This window comes from Rattus norvegicus, chromosome 6 (genome assembly GCF_036323735.1).
Source record: "Rattus norvegicus strain BN/NHsdMcwi chromosome 6, GRCr8, whole genome shotgun sequence".
Lineage (NCBI taxonomy): Eukaryota > Metazoa > Chordata > Mammalia > Rodentia > Muridae > Rattus > Rattus norvegicus.
Window position 1 is genome coordinate 13219470 of NC_086024.1, and position 23351 is coordinate 13242820.

Consider the following 23351-nt stretch of genomic DNA (forward strand, 5'->3'; position numbering starts at 1 on the left):
GCAGGAAGCTAGCAGGTTCTGGGAAGTGGATGGAGCCCCTCATTTACTACAGACAACTGTGCCCCAGTGTTCTTGGTCACCTTATTTTGACAGTCTCTTTTGGCCAAGCATAATTAATTCCGGAACGTCTCACCCCTACCTTCCGCCTCTGTTTCTCTTGGCTCATTTTTCATTCTCCTTGTTAAATAAACGAAGGGCAGTTTGAAGGTAGGATGATGAAGGATAGGCATGCAGGCCCTCTACAGCAGGCTAGCGCCTTCCACAAATCCAGCCTCAGCAAGCTCCATTCCTCCAGGCCCTGTCCAAGCCACCGGACATCACAACTCCTTGAAGTGTTTGTAAAATCGCACCACGGTCAAGTGAAAATCTGGAAAACAAACCCCAAATCCTTGTATGCATTCTATTTGTTCTCCTATGGTCTATGCACAAGCACCTGGTGTCATCTGGGGCACTGCATACACTTTTAAAAACTGTCTCATCATGAGTCTTTTGCAGATGGGTACAAACACGCTCTTTCTGTGTTCGCTGAGGTGTCTGGGTAGTACTGGGCACGGGACATGTGCTCCTGGATTTTGGTACTGACCGAAACTCAACTTCTTTTTTTTTTTTTTAATTTTATTTATCTATTATATGTAAGTACATTGTAGCTCTCTTATGACACACCAGAAGAAGGCATCAGATCTCATTACAGATGGTTGTGAGCCACCACATGGTTGCTGGGATTTGAACTCAGGACCTCTGGAAGAGCAGTTGGTGCTCTTAACCGCTGAGCCATCTCTCCAGCCCGAAACTCAACTTCTTTTAGAAGGAATGTTCCAAATGCAATTTAATTACAACCACCTATAAACACTTCACGCTGCTGCGGTTTCCTCTCGGAAGGAAAGCAACCATGAAGTGATTGGGGGAGCCACATATGGGAACTCAACTTCATTTATCTAGAAAACAGGAAAACAGGCTTGATTCTAGCTTCTCAGCGAGGACCGAGTGGGCTTCCAGAGCCACGCTAAAGCGCCAGGACTTAATGGACCCGGGTTAGGGTGCATGGCTCTCGAACTATTAACCCGTGGAGCCCCCAAGTCTCTTACGTCATGCAAGGCATTAGTGAGCCCCACATAGGTTTGACAGGGTGCTTCAAATAAAGAAAATGTGACATCCTCCTCCCCTGGCGTACTTCGTGTAATTGAAATTCGTCTGAAATGGATGGCTCCTCAGACAAGTGATTCATCCAGTGGAGCCCGGGGACTCTGGGGGAGCCAAGAGCTTCTCGGGAGGTCTGGGAGGTGAAAGCTATTTAATAATAACACCGAGACGTTTTTCACCTTCATTCCTTCATAAGCACAGAGTGGAGTTTTCCAGAGGCTACACGGCCTATGATGACATCGTTGCGGTGGCAAAGAATGGAATGGAGGCTTTGTGGTTGCCTTGGGTTTCCTACAATGCGAGAGAGAGAGAGAGAGAGAGAGAGAGAGAGAGAGAGAGAGAGAGGGAGAGAGAGAGAGAGAGAGAGAGAGAGAGAGAGAGAGAGAGAGAGAGGGAGAGAGAGAAAGAGAGAGAGAGAGAGGGAGAGAGAGAGAGGGAGAGAGAGAGAAAGAGAGGGAGAGAGAGAGAGGGAGAGAGAGAGAGAGGGAGAGAGAGAGAGAGAGAGAGAGAGAGAGATTTTTAAATTATTCATATATGTGTGTGTCTGTGTGCGGGGTATGGACTTATGTTCTGTTCTGGTGCCCGTCGAGGTCAGAAGAGGGCATTGGAACCCCTGGAGCTGGAGTAAAAGGCTGGTGAGAGCCACCCCACATGGGTGCTGGCGGCTGAACTCCAGAAGAGTCACACACTCAGTCACGGAACCAAGGTTCCAATCCTACAATTGTTTAAGGTTGTGTATTTTCAGAGGTAACTTTGCTTTTAGTATTTTAGTATTTAGTACTTTAGTTATTTTTATTTTAGTATTTAGTGTTTTAGGGTTTTGAGTGTGCTCCTATTTTGCCTCCTATAATCTCTGTACTTTGTCACTGCTCCAAAGCGTGGCACTTATTTGGAAGCTTAACAACAAAAACATACTTTGTTATTATTTAAGAAATGTTTCAAAAATTTTCTTTAAAAAATTACCTTAAACTTACTACTTTAAGAGTCTATTTTTTTATGGAATAATAAGAAGAATTAGCTGGGTGGTGGTGCACACATCTTTAATCCCAGCACTTGGGAGGCAGAGGCAGGTGGATTTCTGAGTTTGAGGCCAACCTGGTCTGCAGAGCAAGTTCTAGGACAGCCAAGACCACGTACTCAGAGAAACCCTGTCTTCATAAACAAACGACCTCAGAGAAACATTATTGCATATTTTGTCTCTTGAAGGGTGGATCACTGGACATAACCCCAAGAGATAAGACGCAGTTTCTCTAGTCATACCTGTAGCATCTAAGTTTAAGACAATGAAGACAAGACAAAGAAACTGAAATAGCAGAACCCCTGACTCACAGGAGAGGGTCATGTCATGGAGAAGTCAATGCTCTGTCTATCTTTAAGGACCCCCATAATACACCACATTGTGTCTTATGCAACAAAACAATTTCAATGTCATTTTGAAACTGACCTGAGTTTGAAGAAAAAAAAATGTCCCAAATGTAGATATAATGAGGTCTTTAAAAACTATAGTTGGCTTCATGTTTTTCAAACCGGAAATACAGAAGCTGTTACATGGTGTATATTGTGCTGGCTAGAAAGTTCTATGCGTGACAAGGAGGTCTTGCCTGGCTGACATTGGTACATGCTGGTTGCATTAAAAGCTTGAAAAACAGATGCCATTGCCAAGCCACTAAAGTGTAATAACTTATAATATTTCAGATTTCAGATAAACACAAAGACTAAGTTTGAATGTCATTCACAGATTTGCACCTGTACCTTAAAAATAGACTAACTGGGGCTGGAGAGATGGCTCAGTGGTTAAGTGGAACAGTAAGAAGAGTGTACTCCTCCTGAGGGCTACGTTCTCCTCCCAGCACCTACCTCAGGTGATTCACAACCTTGGATAACTCCAGTTCCAAGAGACTCAATGCCTGTACGCGTGCGCGTGCGCGCGCGCACACACACACACACACACACACACACACACACAGACCCGCACAGAAAGAGAGAGAGAGAGAGAGAGAGAGAGAGAGAGAGAGAGAGATTTCTTTTTAAAAAGGATTTTTTTTTAAAGTACACAAATTGGCAGGACCTGGTGACAGAAGCCTTTAATTCTAGCATTTGGGAGGCAGAGGCAGTGGTCCTCTGAATCCGAGGCCAGCCTGGTCTACAGAGTGCATTCTAGGACAGCTAGGGCTACAGAAAGAACCTGTCAAAACAAACAAACAAACAAAAAGTTAAAAGATAGATCTATAGGTTTGCTGTTTTGTTCATACTTGTCCATAATGGTCTCAATCACTGAAGATCATTTATTACATAAACTAGACTGAGCAGTGATGGAGGGTTTCAAGTTTCATGGTTTATTCAGGTGTGGCTGGCATTGAGCGTGCAAAAGGTAAGTGGGCACACAATGTTGCTTCTCCCAAGGGGTGGTTTCCTGCTGTGCCTCTGTAGAAGGAAGGAAGTCCAGGCTCTCTTAAAAGTGTCCCTTATAAGGATGGAGAGATGCTTCAGCGCGTCAGACTGCATATTATTCTGCAGGGAACCCACAGTTTTGGTTTCCAGCATCCAAGTCAGGTGGTTTACAAATGCCTGTAACTCCAGCTTCCAGGATCTGCTGCCCTCTTCTGGCCTCTGAGGGCACTTGCACACACATGTGAACATGTACACACACATACAAATTTTAAAAGAATGTTCTTAATAATACAATAAACATTTATTTCATTAAATTTTCCTTTTAAACACACTATTATTTGAGAACAAGGTAGATTCATATATATTTATTAAAATTTCTTATTGAGTGTTAATTAATTAAGGAAGTTTCTTACTGTGTAGTCCCAACCAGCCTGGAACTCTCTGTGTAGACAGGCTGGCCTCAAACTCACAGAGGCCACACCTGCCTCCGAGTGCTGATATGGAATGAATGATAATGCACCGGACCTCATTTTAACATGTAGGGAATTCACATAAACCATCCGTTGATCCAGAACTACAATGGGTGACTCCAAGTAACACTTGTGGGACTGTGCGAGTTGCCAGCTGAACTAACCACTGTCTAATGGAGCACCATTTGATCTGGAGGAATTGGTGTAGAATTGTGGTTATTTACTGTGTATCTGGAATTTTTCTTAATAATGACACTTAAGGAGAACAACAAGTATTCCTGGTTGATAATTATAAAATTTTGTGTTCTGATGTAAATTTAAATTTATTTATTTATTTGGAAATCCTTCCTCCAAAATATTGAGTGGTTATCAGTGTTGTCAAATGGGATTTTTATATTGTCTACTGAAAATGAGCACAAGTTAGAAGTACTATCTAACTCTGTGAACCAGTAGCTTCCAAGGGATAGATGTACGATCCTAGAAAAATGTGTTCAAAGTGCAAGGCAGATCCGGAGGCAGATCACTGGCTTCTGCTGCTGTCCTGAGTTCTGATTAGTCTTACTACTGTCCTGAGTTCTGATTGGTCCTACTACTGTCCGGCGTTCTGATTGGTCCTTCACATAGCTTCAGCTCTGACTTCGTACCAACCCTTAAGAAACATCCGTTTGCCAAATTTTGTTCTAGTATCAACAGAGCATATCGTAACTATTTGAAAGCCTATTAAAACACGCCTCTCCTTTTCCAACTACATATCTATGTGGAGCCAAGTTTTCTTCATATTTTTAAGCAAGGGAAAATATTGGAGCAGACTGAACACAGAGACGGCTAAGAATTTCCAGCTGCCTTCTGTTAAGGCAGATGCTAGGAAGCGGGCAGCAGTGAGAACAGCGTTGCTCTTCCCGCTGTGTTTGCCTTAAAGAGCCTTCCCCTACCCCCAGACATTACCCATGTTATGCTTATTCTTTTAAAAACAATAAATATATTTTCGGTTTTACATTTTCTTTTATTATATAGTAAATGTTGGTAGATAAATCTTAAAGTTTGGGGACTAATCAATTATAGTATAGACTATCATTGGGTTTTTAGATTAAAGCACTTAAGAAATGCTGTCCTGAATGGTTGAGAACCTGTAAATGTTGGGAAATGGGCTCCCCTGGAGGAGGAAAGGAATTCTACCTAACTTCAGGAGGAGACAACCGAGAAAAGGCCACATGGCTGTCGCCAGTCACTCCTCTTGGTACGATTGGAGAGGACCAAGCAGAAGACTGACCAGGACTGGACCACTTAATTGGCTACAGCAATTGTCTGTGAATGGAGAGGTACTTTTCTGAGACATAGGATTAGGAGGTCCCAAATGGTCATTTCTAAGAAAAAGAAAAGAACCCAGACTTTAGTGCATCTAACCAAAAATTTCAAACTGTATGTTTAGAACCATTAGATTTTATTCTTTTATCCCAAAGCAGAGAAAAATAACTATGGGATTTTAAAACTGACTGAGGTTTTACACTTTAAATAAGTAAAACCACCCAAAGTCCAGATCAGTGCTAAAGAAATGAAGGTTCTGCCACCCACTCCTTTCCTTAAGGTTTATGTGTGTGGTGGTTTGAATGAATGGCTCCATAGACCTTCAGGAAGTGACACTATGAGGTGTGGCCTTGTTGGAGTAGGTATGTCACGGGGGTAAGCTTTGAGGTCTCAAGCCAAGCCCTATGGCACTCTCTCTTCCTTTGTCTGTAGAGCCAGATGTAGAATTGTCAGTTCTTTCTCTAGCAAACATGTTTGCCTACATGTTGCCATGGACCGAACCTCTTAACTGTAAGCCAGCCCCAGTGAAATGCTTTCTTTTATAAGAGTTGCCTTTGTCATGATGTCTCTTCACAGAATAGAAAGCCCCACTAACACAGTATGTGAATACGGCATTAGCTGATTCCCCTTCTCTCTCCTCTCTTCTCCCGTCTTCTCCCCGAGAACTACCTCTTTTGGCTCGGGGTAGTTTTGAACTCACTATCTAACTGAAGATGACCTGGAATCTCTGGCCTCCTGCCTCCGCTTCCCTAGTTCTGGGATTAAGCTTGTGCGTCATTTGCCCAGCTTACGAAAAGGTAGCAATCGCATGCAGGGCGTCAAGCATGCTGGACAAGCACTCCACCAACCTGCTCAACCCCCTAGTCTGGCGTCAGCCACCTTGAATCGGAAGGGTGGAGTGATTCACAGTAGGATCGAGTTTTGCCTCTGAGGATGCTGAGTGCGATAGTTTGGAGTTTCTTGTTGACTTTGACTGGAGCTGAAAGAGGTGTTGGCCCCCACCAATGTGCTTGTGTCCCCTTGTAGTGAAGGCCTGAACACAGCACAATAGCAGGTGACCTCAGAGAAGACTTAACTATGAGAGCACAGGCATTGCCCCATCAATACCGGCGTGTTGAAACTTTAATTTACAACCCTACCTCTATTGATTCCCAAGACAAATTCTTTTACCTGATGGAAAACTAAAACATTTTATGAGCATTAAAATCAGCCGGTGAATGGAATTATGGTGTGTCTTATTCTACCTGCGTCCTGGTGATTGTCTAAGCAAGAACTTTTTAAAAAAATTTTTTTCATCTTTATTAACTTGAGTATTTCTTATTTACATTTCGATTGTTATTCCCCTTCCCTGTTTCCGGGCCAACATCCCCCTAACCCCTCCCCCTCCCCTTCTATATGGGTGTTCCCCTCCCCATCCTCCCCCCATTGCCGCCCTCCCCCCAACAATCACGTTCACTGCGGGTTCAGTCTTGGCAGGACCCAGGGCTTCCCCTTCCACTGGTGCTCTTACTAGGCTATTCATTGCTACCTATGAGGTCAGAGTCCAGGGTCAGTCCATGTATAGTCTTTAGGTAGTGGCTTAGTCCCTGGAAGCTCTGGTTGCTTGGCATTGTTGTACATATGGGGTCTCGAGCCCCTTCAAGCTCTTCCAGTCCTTTCTCCGATTCCTTCAACGGGGGTCCCGTTCTCAGTTCAGTGGTTTGCTGCTGGCATTCGCCTCTGTATTTGCTGTATTCTAGCTGTGTCTCTCAGGAGCGATCTACATCCGGCTCCTGTCAGCCTGCACTTCTTTGCTTCATCCATCTTATCTAGCTTGGTGGCTGTATATGTATGGGCCACATGTGGGGCAGGTTCTGAATGGGTGTTCCTTCTGCCTCTGTTCTAAACTTTGCCTCCCTATTCCCTCCCAAGGTTATTCTTGTTCCCCTTTTAAAGAAGGAGTGAGGCATTTGCATTTTGGTCATCCTTCTTGAGTTTCATGTGTTCTGTGCATCTAGGGTAATTCAAGCATTTGGGCTAATAGCCACTTATCAATGAGTTAAGCAAGAACTTTCATGATTTTTTTCCATGAAGCTCAGAGGTAATGTTTCAGTAGTCTATGCGCTTTTGTAAAACCTCATATTAAACAAACAGCCCTTCAATTAGAACTATGGGTTCAATTTTTCTTTTAGCAGAGCCTTCTGTAGAGAAAGGAAGACTGGCCTTGCAATTAGGAGCTCTTGGTATTGTATTCCCACTGACAGACTGACATGTATGGGGCATAAGGACACAGAAACATGTCCCAGGCACTGTGCTATGCACATCTCCAAGACTATTTGGTTCCATTTTCCACACCCCAAAGTTAAGCAGAAATCGGGCCCTGTCAGGAGTGGGAAAATGGTGAGCAGCGGCAGAGCTGGGGCACAGCCCACTCAGACAGACAACAGTCACACAGCAATGGGACAACATTGACATGTGTGGAAGAAAAGTGCTCGTTTCCACCACACTAAGGAAGGATTGGGGTAGCTCACCAGTGGAGCCCTTGCCTCATTTGCACACAGTCTGGCTTTGATTCCCAGCACCACAAATTGCTAAGAATAGTTTGCTCTGATGTACTAGCTGATACTGAATTATTCTCTTACCGTGTGCTATAGAATGCTAAAACTCAATGGTGGTGTTGTGCTTCTTCATCCGATGTAACTTCCAAATATGGCTCTGTGAGGTTTCGTTTGATTAAGGACAGGAAGAAACAAAGGTCAAGAAATGTTGTATCTAAGACCATGTGCGTGGCAAGCTCTGCCTCAACCTCATCCTGTAATCACCCTCATATCCCACCTCCGGGGGAGCTCATCAATACCCAGATGATCGTTGACTCTAGGGCATTGCTCTTCATTAAAGATTAAACGGCACCCAATTTGTGACTTGATCTGAGGTTTCAGTTGGACTGCTGAGGACACGAGGCCACTCTTCCGAATTCATCCGCTGTGTGCCTTATCCTTGAATTTCTTCATTCTCCACACAGCCACGAAGTTCCTTATCTCCTGTGTGGTTTGCAAAGCTACCTGGGACAGTGACTTCTTGCCCACGAGGCAGGAGAACATGTGCCCGGCTCTAGAGTCCATCCCGAGTCTCTTCACTCACAAGGGTAATTTCACACCTGTTCCGCAGAGGCCAAATTCAATGACTTGTGAGACTGCAATTGCACACCGTTTAAAACCTCACTTCTCCTCAACTATTTATCCATTTCCAAAATACCACTCTTTCATGTTCCCCTGAAGTCCTATGCTGTTTTAAGTTACTAGTATAGAAGAAATTATTTCCATTTTCTGTTTGTTAAATCAAATGCCCACATGTACAGATGTCTGTTTTTTTGTGTTTTGGAAGTTACCCACAGAACTTTAGGAAAGTAACATGAATGCTTTAAAAAAAACTCTGACCTTACAAAAGAAAAGTATTATTTGGATGCAATGAAGGCAAACGAGGCTAGGGAAGCCACGGGCAAAGAAGGGTAACAACAGAGCTTGGTCCATTTGCTTGCTTGTGGGGTCCGTGAGACCCCACACTGCGGACATCGGAGAAGAAAAACACATCCGCATTCTTCACACGAAACCAAGACCTGAGCGGCTTCCCAAGCCCTGTACAGCATCTGTGGTGGTTGGTATTAGCTGCCAGACAGGATCGAGTTAGCTGGAAGGGGGGTCTCTGGGTTTATGTTTGAGAGCTTGTTTTGACTGCACGGGGAGACCTGTCGTAACTGTGGGCAGGAACACTCCCTGCGTGGGAACCCTGGGCTGCGGGAGACGGAGCCGGTGAAGCAGAGCAGCAGCATCCGTTGTGCTCCTCCGGCTGTAGGAGTGACGTCACGGCTTCCTCGACTCCCTCCCACGGCAGAGTTCGGACATTGAATTGGGAGCTAAAACAAACCCTTCCTTCCTAAGTTGCTTTTGGCAGGTCATGTTATCACAGGAACAGGAAAAGAAGCCAAGAATCATCTGATTTCAAAGGCAACTCTTACTCTGACTTAAAAGGGAAAAGTTGAGTTGCAGTTTTACCGCTTACCCAGGTCCATTTCATCTTCCAGTAAAGGCTCTCCTGCAGGACTGACTTCTGAGTTCCGCGTTTGCTTAACAGCTGTGACATATTCCGAGTGCATGAGTCAAACATTTTGACACAGATATCACTTTCACCCAACCACGTACATACAGGCAGGTGGGCACAATGGCCAGCCCTGTAATCCCAGGCCTCAGGAAGCAGGCAGGGAGAGTCTGGGTTCCAGGTCAGCCTGGACTACCTAGCTAGATGCTGCCTCTAAATAAATAAGCAAACAAAGATACAAGTGTAGTTATGTTCGAGATGAACAGGCAGCAAATAAATAGCACCCGATGTTGATGGATGCAGGGAGAGAAAGCCGTCTAACTCCTCTTGTGCTTCTGAACCTTTTCTGTGAAAGGTAGAGCCGCAAATGCTGGCAGAGGGGACTGGCGATCTAATGGTGAAGAGATGACAAAGTCACTGTATGTCTAGGGACCGTGCCCAGAGAATAGGCCTCCCAACAACACTCGGGATGGACCGGCAAAGGAGAGGCATGGACTTGGAAAGCTGGAATCCTCATGGACAAGCCTGGGGCCGCTGGGAGCCATTTATACCAGGTTAACCTGACTTTGATTCAGAGATAAAAACCAAGACAAACAAAAATCCTAAATGAAAAAAATTACGGAGGCATATAGAAGAATAAAACAATATTTTTTAAAACAAAATATAAGTAAAACAAAATATATTTTAAAAACAATATAATAAATGTTTCATGATTTTTTTTAAAGTGGGGTGGCAACATCAATACAAGTGGGTTTTAATTAATTTATTTAGAATATTGAATACCTGTTCTGTAGTGGCATCATCCAAGGCACTGAGGATTAAAAAGAGCAAACAAGATGGTCATAGTCTTGCTTCTCAGGAGAGAAATATCACTACTCCAAAGCCCAGATAAGCAAGCTGTGGGCAAGCTTTTGTAATAAGTACTGTGGAGAAGCCACGGCAGAGATGAACAGTGTAGGGAGAGGGTCCCCTTCAGTGAGGGTCCATCAGGCTCTGAGGGTGAAAGGGTGAAAGGCTCTACCTTGCTGTGAGAAAGGGTGGGGACAGTCGGTTTCAGGAGTGGGCAGAGGGGCAGATTGTTGAGGTGGGAAAGGCCCTGGAGACAGGAGCGCCACCCCACTTGGAAGATGACTGGGTGACAGGACATTGGTAAGTCATAAAAAAAAGGTTCAGGATGAAGTTGGAGCAGTAGAGGGTAAAGACTGTCATGGCTTGTCCTTTTGAAACTTTTGATGGGTGTTTAAAATCTACTTTTATCTGTTTCTTAAAAACCTGTCATCTTGGGATACAGTAAGAGAATAAAGGGAAAGATGATAAATTTAGAGGGAAAAAGAAAGAATTCCAGAAGTATAACAAGTGAGAGGCTGGCCTAGACCGGTGTCTGAAGCCTGGCTCCAGTGTTCCCTCAGTGACCTTGAACAAGGTACTCCGCCCCTTTAAACCAGGTAAGAGAGACTAGGATTAGCCTTCAGATGAGCCTTCTGCATTACCTAAGGACTGCCTCTCTGTCGGGTTTGATACGGTTTGCTGAGCCAGGAAACTGGTGTGGTAGCCTCCCTGCTTGGTTAGGCCTCACCCATTGCCTAGCGTCCAACGGAGTTGGTCCTAGACCAAACGTAGGCCCTCAGATTCATTTTGATCACATTGCCAATAAATGGTATTCTCAGATCTTAATCCTCAGGTATTATTCGATTGTTCAAAAGATTGAGAGGACTAGGATAGCCGAATTCTGGAAAACAATTTGAGACTTTGGGCTCTTTTATCAGGAAAGAAATTGGTAAAAAGTGGAGACAGTATTTTTGTGGCACAACTTATGAATTCTCAAAGTTAGAATTACTAAGCTAAAAAATGTTTCACTTTTTTGTGTATTAAAACTCAACAGTGTCTCAATTATACTTAAGGGCATAAAATATTTATAAGATAATGAAACCTTAAACGTATTACAATTCTACCATTTTAAAAATGACTTATTTTTAAGACAAGCACAAATAAAATTATTTATCCTGTATTAAAAGAGAATCAGGGTAAAAGTTAGGTTTAAGTGCATAACTGCTCCCATTTTACAAAGATGGGAAAACACAAAACCACTTAGTGTTTGACAAATTTACATTGTTATGCAACAAAAAGAGCTTGCCTGGAACTATACAAGGCCACCAAGCACAGCTTCCTGCTCCAAGCTTGTGTGAAAATTCCAGGAATTCTGCTCCAGGGGCCCAACCAACACAGCCTCCTGTAGCAGGTGGGGCTCTGGGGTACCTATGCCCCCAGGGAAGTTCCTGCACCAGCCTCACAGGGGAAAAAGGACACTAAGACCTAGTCCTTTCCTGAACATTGTAAATGTCCCTGCTGAAAGAAGAAAGGTAATTTGAACAAAACGAGAGTTGTTCAACCAATTAACTACTCTAGATTCGAAAGTTGAAGTTCAGAAACAAAACCAAAATGAACAAGCCAAGACCCGGTGCCTCCAGTAGTGACCAGTCCGTAATACTGGCATTATCTACTCCAGCCAAGGCAGTTTTGTCTCCCCTCGTCACAAATGCTCAGTTTGTAGAGAGAATATCTGTGTACTGTATGGGTGCATTACTTGTCAATTAAGAATACCTATGGCCTATAGGAAAGTGTAGGATAAAAGGCAGGATCTGGGAGGCAGAAAGAATTCTGGGATAGAGCCAGGTGTGGGAGATTGGCCCAGGAAGATGTGAGGAGACAGACACATGGGTACCTGAGCCCAGGTAACCAACCAGTTACATGGCAGAATGTAGACTAGAATAGATGGGATATTTTAAGTTAAAACTAGTCAGAGAAGAGCCTAGTATACGGCCAAAGTATTTGTGAATAATTTTGAGCCTGAGGCTTATTTCTGGGACCAGGAGGATGGGAGGAAGAACCGGGACTGGAGTTCGGTATCAGTTTGTGATTACATTTCACCTCAGCCATTCCCTCAGCCCTCTTCATACTTACTCATTTGCCCATGCCCCAGGGTAGACTCTCAGTGTGGGAACATCCCTCACCCTCTCCATAGCCCCTCTATGGCCAGACATCACAGTAATTGAATGGCTTGCCCATGACCTCACAGCGCCATAAGAAAACCTAAGGCTTGGAGCTGGAGAGGTGGCTCAGTGGCTAAGTGCACTGGCTGCTCTTCCAGAGGACTCGAGTTCAATTCCCAGCATCCACATGGTGGCTCATGACCAACTCTAACTCCAGTCCTGGGGAATCCCATGCTCTCCTCTGGTTTTCAAAAGTACTAGGTACACACAGTCTACACAGAAATACATACAGAATGAAGGCCCATGCATTTACAGTAAAAACAACCAAAACCGAAATAACAAAACACTTAATCCTTAGACTCAGGTAAGACTCTGACTTGGTGTGTAGCTCGGCACAGGTACTCTTAAGGCTGACGTTTCATCTCTTCATCATGTAGTGTTCCGGTCGTTAAGCACTGGGAAATGGTGGGAAGAAATGGCTATTGTGATTGCATCTGAATGAAGTCAGGTTTTGTTTTAAACACTCACACAGACCTCCTGCCTCTGCCTCCCAAGTGCTGGGACTGAAAAGGCGTGTGCACGCAGGCTTCTGGCATAACACAGGCTTCTAGTTATGCTGTAAATAATCGTGTTAAAGTAGACGCACAGCGAACCTGACATAGAGAGCTAACATTCAATGCGAGGTTTGACTGCGGTGTCCTAACATCTTTTTTTTTTTTAAAGCAAGGCTTCTCTTAAAGGTATATGGTTTTAAAGGAAAAAAGAAACAATACCTTGTATCAAAAAATTAAGATGTCTCTGTAATTCCCTCAGACAAACACTTCATCTCAGGGAAAATCCCGTTGCACCTGCCCTGTGGTGCTAGATATTAGCTCCCCCATGTTAAATATTCTTCCCTAAACTATATCCGAGTATCCAACTGGGATCCTAGGAATCTCAAAATTGTACACATCCGAGGCAAGATACAATTCACTGCCCAATTTGTTCCTGTTTTCCTAGAAATCTCGGCCAATGGTGCCCCCATTCTTGCTCCTACCAAAACTCAGTCATTTTCCTTTTCGGACAGCTTATCTGCTGACTTCCTTACTGTACACCATCAGCTGGCCTCGAACTCATCAAAAGCCTCCTTCCTCCACTTCCCAAGTACTAGGTTGACAGGAACCTGCTATCACATCCCGCTGTTTCTTCTGCACGTGTCCTCACCAAAATCTGTCACTCTTGCCACCAAACCACTCCCTGATCCTGACTTCCAGCCACAGGCACCAACCCTGCCCAGGCTCCCAAACTCTCCTAATAGCAAATCCTCCTCATCTTTCCCCCACCCGAAACCAGTTCTCCACACACCAAGGCAAGAGAACACAGACCACACTGTCACACCTGGAGGAAACCTAGCCTCTTCCTATATCCCTAAGTGGACAAGCGCTTGCCAATCTCAGTATCTTACAAATCCCCTCCACTACATGAGTGTTTTCTCAGCATCTGAACTTGCTCCTGCTTTGGGGACCTAGGCTTTGTTTTTACTTCACCTGGAATGTTTTGTTTCTTGGCTTTTCACAACAGGGTTTCTCTGTGTAGCCCAGGCTGGCCTTGAAATCAAGAGATCTGCCTACCTCTGTCACCCAAGTGCTGGGACTAAAAGCATGCACCAACCTGAATGGTGTGTGTGTGTGTGTGTGTGTGTGTGTGTGTGTGTGTGTGCTTGTGCATGTTTAAATTTTGGTGTTTCTCCATTGCTCAAGGTTACCATTCCCCAGTGAACCTGTAGACACCAGCACTCAGCGTGTGCTCTCTCCTCTTGGTTTCTGAGATTGTGTATTCTTTACCTTCTTACCTGTCTAACTCCAGAAGACAGGGTTTCATCTCGTACTCTGATGTCTGTCCATTATAGTGAACACCGATGAATGAATGAAATATTCCCAGGCGTGAAAACAAATGCCTCAACTCATACAGACCTTGTAACGGGGGGCTGGGGATTTAGCTCAGTGGTAGAGCGCTTGCCTAGGAAGCACAAGGCCCTGGGTTCGGTCCCCAGCTCCGAAAAAAAGACCAAAAAAAAAAAAAAAGACCAAAAAAAAAAAAAAAAAAAAAAAAAAAAAAAAGAACAGACCTTGTAACGGTAAGCTCTCTGCCTTGCCCACAATCCGCTGTCTTCTGAAAGATCTCACTCGGGACTCCTGGGACAATCACTTATTCTATGTGCCATGGCAGCTGGTACAAGAAGTGGGAGCAAAACCCAAGCCTCTCACATGGCACCATTTCCACTCTCTCCAAACCCAAGCCTCTCACATGGCACCATTCCTGACCCTCCCAAACCCAAGCCTCTCACATGGGCACCTTCCCCACCCTCTCCCCATTACCATTTCTCTTTGGAAACTTCCTCCTCTTTCCTGCTCAAGTCTGTAAGGCAAATGTCACACAGGAGCAGGGAGTAAGCCAGCAAGCCTGTGACTGACAGGTTAGGACTCTCACTCTCTCAGGCTTACCAGAAAGGCATTTATGTATTCATTCATCTATTTTACTCTAAAAATAAGGTGCAGGGCCTGCCTTAATAAAGAACACCGCCAGGCCAGTGACAGCACCCAGAAGTGGAGCAGCTTTGGGGCGAGAATGAATAGCAACCAGATCAAATGTCACAAAGTTCATGATGAGCTTTGAGTTTTGTCAAAAGAAAGCTTGGAATTTAAGTATCAGTTGTTAGGGTCCCAGTCATTAAAAGTCTTATAAAAATGTCCAAGGACAGAAGAACACAGACTGCTTTGTAGAGAATGGGGTTTGGGCTCAATATTTTATCTAAGAATGTAAACTTGATTTTGATCATATTACAGTTGTATTTAAAGCAACTTTTTTTCTTTACTACTTCAAGCCAGAAAATAAAATACTGATAAATTCCCTCTGTAAAAAGACAACAGTGCCAGGGTGGAATGACACAACAGTCCTCAGTATCTATGACACGAAACCAAATGGCACTATCATTGTTTAAAGTATTACACCGGAAGTGTGCAAACACGCATAGGTGCACATACATGTACACTATAGTGACTATAAATATGTATGCTGCGTATGTGGACAAAGTGAGGGGCAGAGGGGAGGGAGGGTGAGGAGGGAGATGTGAGAGAATGAGGACAGAAAGCACAGCGCCCCCTCTCCGTGTAGTCACCTGCTTAGTGTAAAAACAAAACAGAACGCCCCGCACCTGCTGCAGCACTCCTCGGTTTGGAATGAAAGTGGCCACCCCCAAAACATAAAAAGGGCAATTTAGTCAAAAGGCTTGGATTCAGAAAAATACACAGCGAAAAAAAGACTTCGGTGCACTCCCATGCTGGTGATTTTTCTTTCTTTCTTTTTTTTTTTAAATGTAAGCTACTAATATTTTAACAAAAAAATAACCCCCAAAGTTGCATATTTATATTGTACACAAACTGAAACAAGGTGCCTTTAGCACAGTGGACACATGCTCACATAAACTCAATAGTTACACTTAAAACAATTTGCATTAACACAGGAAAAGTTCTGAAATACATAAAAGCATTAATATCTTCATAAAACTATAGTGAGAACACCAATTTGCTATAAGCGTATAAAACACCAATGCTCTCTCCGTGTTTCAAGTTCTTGTCACAGCATCTCCTGCTCAGTCTTCCTCCAGTCCTCAGCGTGGACTCCTCCTTCCTGACGACGCTCATTTCCCAGGTACATTGTAAGCTCAAGAAAACAGACCCAACAATTATGCAATATAATTACGTCACAACAACTTAATTGCACATTATGCTTTGAAAGTAGGTTTGGATGAAGTTCTCAAACACTTTGGTATATGTTCCTCAGGGACGTCTACTACAGTAACAGAAAGATCTAAGTTCCTTTCATCCCCATTCTGCATTAAAATGAACAAGTCTTTGGTTAAAGGTCCACATTTCAGGCATTTATCTTCAATTAAAATGGTCCCCAAACCACTAAGCGGAGCTGACGGTTCTGGGCGCAGACTCCGAGTCACCTGTTTCTGGTGCAGCCCGACGCTCTAACGCTCATCTGCTAACACTGCCGCTGGTTTCAGCCTCACTACAGAGCAGAGCAATCGCTTCTCTGAGACACTGATTCGAAGGACGTGAGAGGGGTTAGAAAGCTAAAGAGCACTCGGCTTACTCTGACAGGATTAGGCTGCAGGTGAGTCTGCGTTAGCTGCAGAAAGTTGTCAGGTTAATGCTCATTTTAAAACCCCAAACCATTCCACGTACAAGAGAAACTGTGGCAAATGTAGAAAACAGCAGATATACAGGGAGAACACCAAACAGACTTTATTAGCACGAAAAAGCAGCCAGAACAAGGCACAGCAAGCAGAAACATACGTTAGCGGTCAAAGGGTTAGTGCTGCATACAGATGTAGCATTTCTTTCCGGAAGCCCTGGCAATGGCCATAGGGACATAAAGTAACCTCCTGCAGCCGCCGGCGTGAAGACCGAGTGAGGGGTTCTCGGCAGCAGTCACAGAGCACGGTAACAGACACGAGAATGGATTTGGCTACTGTAGTGCAAAGGTCTAGGACAAAACTGAGAACACAGTCCAACACTAAGAAGCAACACTAGAACTCAAGGACACGTCCCAAAGCGCTCACTCAAGTTGTATTACGTACTACTCTAAGTGACAAAAGGTGCCAAGTAAATTATCTACAGGCATCATGGGTGTACAGTACCTTTTAAATCTGCAATGTAGACTTCAGGTTTTCTGTTCAGAATTAACTGCACTAAAATTGTATAATATAAACTGTACTTAAGTAAGTCAGCTATGAGCTTACAACAGATAAATACTGCCATCCAAATGATTAGTTAGAGTTTAACACAGCTCAGCTTCGTCAGCCAGTGGAGTTACTACTGTCTGATGTGTCTGGGCATCTCCCAGTCTCGCTTTCCTCTGGGTTCACAAAGTCCAGGGCACAGGAAAAGATTCCAAGTGTAATGAGACAGTGTGTGGACTGCATGTGTCAGGCTAGGAAAACGCCCCACCAGAGACTCCGACTGCATGCTCCGAGCTCATCCCAAGTGGACGCTGGGGGTTTTGTACAGAACGCCACGCTAAGCTTGAATCTCGAGGTTTAAGAACTATCTTAGAAAAGCCTGGTTTATTTTAGAGCCTCCTTCTCTGAGGAGAAAAGAGACTGACTCTAAACCACACTGACACTGCACAATGCCCTGTGGCCAGAAAAACTGCATTTGTTTTTCTCTAAAAGGAAGGCAGTCTTTTATTTACTTGTTTTGGACTTTCAAAGCTTGAATTATAGTAACTACAAACCACTATTTTTTGGAAGGTTATAGAAAAATTCTTAGAAAAAATAATTTCAAACATTAGTCACACTGTTGAAATACCCATCCAATATTAATAATTTGTTCTTCAGTAAGAAATAGAATTCTTCGTAGCAAATGCCCCAGAGTTGTTTCCCTCAGTTGTTACAGCCCACCGAACGCCTGCAAACCACCCTGCTGTCCCTAGGCACCTTTGTCAGAGTAACAGCTGACCCCATCGGGCAGAAGCTAATGACTAAGCTCCCATTCTGGGTGGAAAACCCCAGCAGCTGACTCTGCCTCCTATGGGTGCTGTCTGATGCATGAGAGCAGACCTAGTTAGTGCCCTTTGGGAACAGGGGTTACTTTGCCTTGACTGGCTCTCGTTCTAACCAGCGAACCCTAACTTTTTGCTTATAATGATACTCTTTTAAAAAATCCTGTAACATGGACGGTAGAGGGAGCCCATCAATCCCGTCGTATGTAGTGCACCTGCAGATCACTGCGCGGCAGATGTACTGCAGGCTGAAAGGGAAAGTCCTATTCAGCGATATCGTAAGCAACGGTTCAAAGAACATGCAAGAGCTAGGGTCTTTATAATGTTCGAGGAGTCCCGTGACAGTGGAGGAGTGAAACACGCAAGGGTCGTGGGCATCGAAGCTGAAGTTGTGGTTCCACTGCTCGATCCGGGCGTGCAGGGACCTGTTGTAGCGGCGGAAGCTCACAGAGAAGAGGTAGTCCTCCTGCGCAGAGTCCCTGAGCAAAAACGTGCCTTCCGGTTTCCCTTCTAGGAGGGCTTCTGCTTCGTAGCGGTCCATCACGCCCCAGTAACAGGGATTCCCTGTGATCTGAAGCAAATCTGGTACAAGGCAGTGTATGTAATCGATCTGCGTATGAACTTTCCAAGCTCCCTGTCTGCTAATGTGTGAGTGGCTGTCCCCGGACACCTGGCGCTGCTTCTGCCTCCGTGACTGCAGACACAGGGTGGTTGAATCCTCTTCTGAGTCACAATTCGTCTGTGGAATTGCAGAACCATCTCCGCTTATTTCCGTCATCCCAGGGGCTAACTTTGGTCCCAGTTTATACAATGGATTGACCTGTGCAGTAGCTTCAAAGGTGTGGATTTGTGCGTTGGGAGGGGGATCCACGCCTTCTTCGATACTAAGCCGTCTTCTCTCACGAAGTCTATCTTCTTCATCCTCTGTAGACACCAGTGATGGATCAAATGTATCAAAAAATGTTGAATGTGGGCTCACGGGAGCGGTATGCTGTTTAATCAAATGCCACTTTTGTGCTAAATCTGAGCCAGCAGGAAAAGGGCATTTCTCCAGCATTAATTCAGAAAGATGTATTTTTCTTTTATTGGAAAAGAGAGGCTTTGACTGCTTGCTGTAAGTTCTCATGGGGAAGCACAAACCAACAGTGTCCTGGAGCCTCTGCCTCAGAGAGCGGCTCCCGACCGCGCGGCTGGATACACTGTCCATGTCGTGCATGGAGCTGACTCCATAGCGCCGCTCCCGCCTCTGAAGGCCGCTGCGAGTTCTACCGAACTTTTTCTCAGTATCCAGTGAACTCTGGGTCTTTGTGGAACAGGAATGCTTCTTCTTGCCTCCCCACGGGGCGTGTCGGGAATAGGAGTCTCTTCGCGCAAGCCTCGTTCCTGGGGTAGCGCTCGAGTCGCTGTCCTTCTCAATGCTTATTTCAACAACCTGAGGAATCTCTGCGGCACAGTTTTGGTTCCGTCTTGAAAAGGTCTTTGAAGGGCTCAGTCCCAGCTGTAAGGCAATATTTTCTCTTAACGGACTGCTCTGCTGCCGAGGAGCTGCCTCGCCCAGACTGACGCTTTTCTCTTTGACAGACAGACATCTGTTGGCGTTCATGTCCACATTCTCACTTCGGCTTCCTCCTTCATGGCTGAAGAGATTCTGGCACCTGTATTTGAAGTTGTTCCACATTTTCCCCACTTTATCCATTGATTAGAAGAGCTAAAGGAAAAAATGGAAAAAAATTAGTTACTTTGAGAGGCTCATGCAGCTGGAAAGTGCAGTCTCCACTGGGGCAGGCACAACTCAGTAGAGAACTGGCCTTACACAGGCGGTGGGCATGTGGGCACACGAGCCTTAGTACCACTCAGGCCCACTCTAGCCTCCCACTTCCTTTAAATGAAAGGAAATAAGCCATCTCAAACTCCGCTTTCCTTTTTCCAAGCAATAATTGAACTTCATCAGGATACTGAATTGTGTCTCCTTATTTCCAGTAACAGAATGGTTTCAGTCATTTAAAGGGGAAATATATACTTCAAAAGTTGTAAGAACCAGGTTTGGTGAGATGGCTCAGTGAACCAAGGTGCTTGCTGCCTACTCCGATGATGTGAGTTCAATCGTCCTTCCCAAGTGATGAAGGAAGAGTCCTCCCGGTCGTCTTTAAACGTGTGTGTACACGTGGGCACACATACAATGTGCACACGACATTGTAATCTAAGTACTACTTACCAACCCCTCCCCGACATTCTGCACATCACGTTTATCTCCCTAAAGTCCCATCTTTCCATCCCTCCCCACTCCACAACGTATCAGATTTCATCCTGATTCTGAAGAAGCAGTTTGACTAGGAAGGAAGGGGTGAAAAAGAGACTAGAATATTTTGGCTTAAAGGCAAGGGTATCCTTCAAGGATTCACGCTGGAAGAGTAGGATTCCTGGTAAGGCAAAGGGCTGTGACATTGTAGCAATTAGCAAAAGAGGTACAAACCATGCACCTGCTCTCTACTCCCAACCCCTAAGAAGGGCTATGTTTCTTCACAGAAAGCACCTAGGGCTACAAGCACACTATCCTGCTTCAGTGCCAGCGAGTTGTTAGATGGGGAAACCTACTTAAACCTCGACTGTCAGCCACCTACTGTCTTACTAGATTGTCTTTTCCAGAGTTAAAAGAACAATAGAGAATATTCCTTTCTTAAAACTAATTAAGTATCTTCAAGCCCATTTTTCATAGGAAAAGCTGCCGGATCAACAATGGTCTTATCTAATAGCAACACCAGCAAGAAAAATATGTGCCTATCTGGTGGTTTCGGAGGCTTTAACACTGGAAGTATGTAGTTTTTTTGGTGCAGGAGGCGCGCAGCACAGTTAATGTCTACCAGATAGAATTCCTAACCCTCAACATTAACTCTGCCTCCAATATCTTATCGTTCAATCGTCTTGTTAAACTAAGATCTCAGCTCTCTGCTCACAAGTGTCGTTAATCGCAGACAATCCTGGCACTTTCTTGGTGATTCTGTTGTCATTGTAGGTAGGTGTACTTTGGTCTTCTAGTATTAGAGATTACCTGATGACTGTGTAATACGAAGATAATGGGTTTTGAGATTTTTAGGCCATAGTATCAATTTTCCCTTAACATTTTCTTTCCACAAAACAAAGCCCATTTTCTAGTTAAATTAACAGTTTTCACTATGAGCAAATGAATGTTTAGGTCATGTCTTTTTCTCATGCCAATGTTTCTGTCCCCTAGAATAACTGTCGTCTCTTATTTGCTCGGACTTCCTGGTATCTACTGGGCTTTCAACAGCCCACCAACCCCAGTGAAGACCAGCAATGAACTATTCTACTCCATTCTTTTGTTAATCCTTTCAGAATAAAATCCCGGGTAGGAAATCACTTTCCCTGGTGGGTCTGAGGTGTTGCCCCACAGTTCTCTAGCTTTAGGTGGAGCTCCTGAAAACCAGCACTATACTAACTTCTCGTCTTCTCTGGGACCTGTGTTTTCTGAAAATGAAATAACTTCATGTCTTTCCCTAGTGTTGAAGGTTAGCATTCACTGTGCTGCTAAGCCTTTTGATGACCATGCTCCTCCTCTTTCCTTTTCAATAGAATAGTGTGTGCACCCCAGAGCCCACAAAGGCCAGAAGACGTGTTTGATACCCTGCAACTGGTGTTGTAATGGAGGTGCTGGAAATCAAAGCTGGCTCCTTTGGAAAAACACACAGTGCTTATAATCACTGAGCCAACTCCCCAGTGCCCAGTTTTAAACTTTTAAAGAGATTTTTAAAACCCAGAACAGCTTGGATGTAACAATGGATCTCTTTATTCCCAGCTCTCAGAGGCAGGCAGGTGGGTCTCCGTGAGTTCAAAGCCAGTCAGGACCTACATCCTAAGACCTTGAGAGGGTTTGGGTGGAGCCAAGACATGGACCAAAGCAAAAACCCCAGAACGCTTTTCACAGGACCTACATGCAATATACAAACCCAGGATCCATCCCTCTCTCCCTCTCTCTGTCCTTTTCAGAAAGTTGACCGACCCCTAGCTAGACACTAGGGGTCTAGGGTAGTCAGGGAACAAATCATGTACCACCCTTACCACAAAAGGAGTGGCACTCAAGAAACTGCACGGTTGAATGTTTTTCTGTGTTTACAGCCGTTCTTCTTTTGCTCTTTAAAGGTATTTCCATATCAAGCAGATTACACATGAAGAACTGTTTTACGAGATGACCAAACCTAGGCCTACTCGTCCCATACAGTGTTCGTAAGCCACATGAGCAATTAGGACATGCGGAGCACACACATGGACACTTGCCAGAGGACACAAGTACTGCTTGACAAACCTTTTCCTGGAGACTCACATGTCTACTGACCTCAGACAGGAAGTCCATGACAGAACAAAGACAGATACCACCCACATCTAGCCTGGTGAAGCATGAGTACTGGGGTCCCTTACAGGAATATGGGTGATGCTGCAGCTCTGAGGGGGAGATTTCCTCTATACAAGTGTTGTGGATCTGAAGGGAGAGGTATCCTGACAGCCAGGAGCAAACCTCACACATGTGATTCATTAGGAAAGCAAGCAAGAAGGTGGCTGACTCTGCTCAGGCGAGATGCAGCTGAGAAGTGCGCAGGAGGCGGGCCTACACAGGGTCTCTTGGGGGTGGTGGAGGGCAAACGGGGTGTTTGCTAGGGAGACTGGTGAGATTCCCAGTCCAAGCAGCGTGGGAGAACTCAGTGACTGGTGGGATTTCGAGCCCAGGGACTGGCGGATTTTCAAAGCCCCAGTGAGCTCGGACTATTTGTCCTATGGGTGAGGGGTCACTCACAGAGGTGGAAATGAGTCAGAGACAGCTGCATCACCAAAGCCCACCCCAGCACGGGTGGCGGAACCTGGGGCACACTGCACGGCCTGCAGGCTGCTCAGCAGACCAGAGCGTGTCCTTTCCAGGAGCCTCTGCCGCCCTCAACCTCCTCCAGGCAGCCCAGCCAGCTCTGGTTCTAGGAAGTTTGTCAGTGCGAGGCAGAGACCCCCCCAGACTGCATCCTGACAAAATACTCAAGTTTTCTTTTTCTTACAGACTGTCTTGGGGAAGACAGTGGAACCTGTGGCTGCTTTGCTTCTGTTTTTAATGTGGAAATGCTACTGGGGTGGGACTAACAGCGGGAAACCTGAAAGTGCTGATAGTGATTAAGAGCTGAGGCGAAAATACAAAGAGTTCCAAATATCTTAAAGTCACATTTGAGTTTCTGCTGCTAAAGTTCTGTAAATTTACTTAGTTTAGAGCAGAAATCTTTTGGATCTATAGTACACCTCTTTTTTTTTTCTTTTTTTCAGAGCTGGGGACTGAACCCAGGGCCTTCCGCTTCCTAGGCAAGCGCTCTACCGCTGAGCTAAATCCCCAACCCTGTACCTCTCTTACTTTGTGGTTTTATGCAAAGTTACAGAGGAC

General features: G+C 44.9%; 1 protein-coding gene across 4 annotated transcripts in view; it reads right to left on the reverse strand.

Moving 5' to 3' along the window:
• Nucleotides 1–15687: 15687 nt before the first annotated feature.
• The window catches only part of Socs5 (suppressor of cytokine signaling 5), a 31005-nt gene continuing 23341 nt past the window's right edge, over nucleotides 15688–23351 (reverse strand). For 3 of the 4 annotated variants that reach the window (XM_006239718.5, XM_063262285.1, XM_063262286.1), the window contains exon 2: nucleotides 15688–19628. In XM_006239718.5, the coding sequence (XP_006239780.1) occupies nucleotides 18006–19616 (1611 nt within the window). In that variant the 5' untranslated portion in view covers nucleotides 19617–19628 and the 3' untranslated portion in view covers nucleotides 15688–18005. The remainder of the gene's footprint in view (nucleotides 19629–23351) is intronic. The other variant, NM_001109274.1, reaches the window with a different exon arrangement.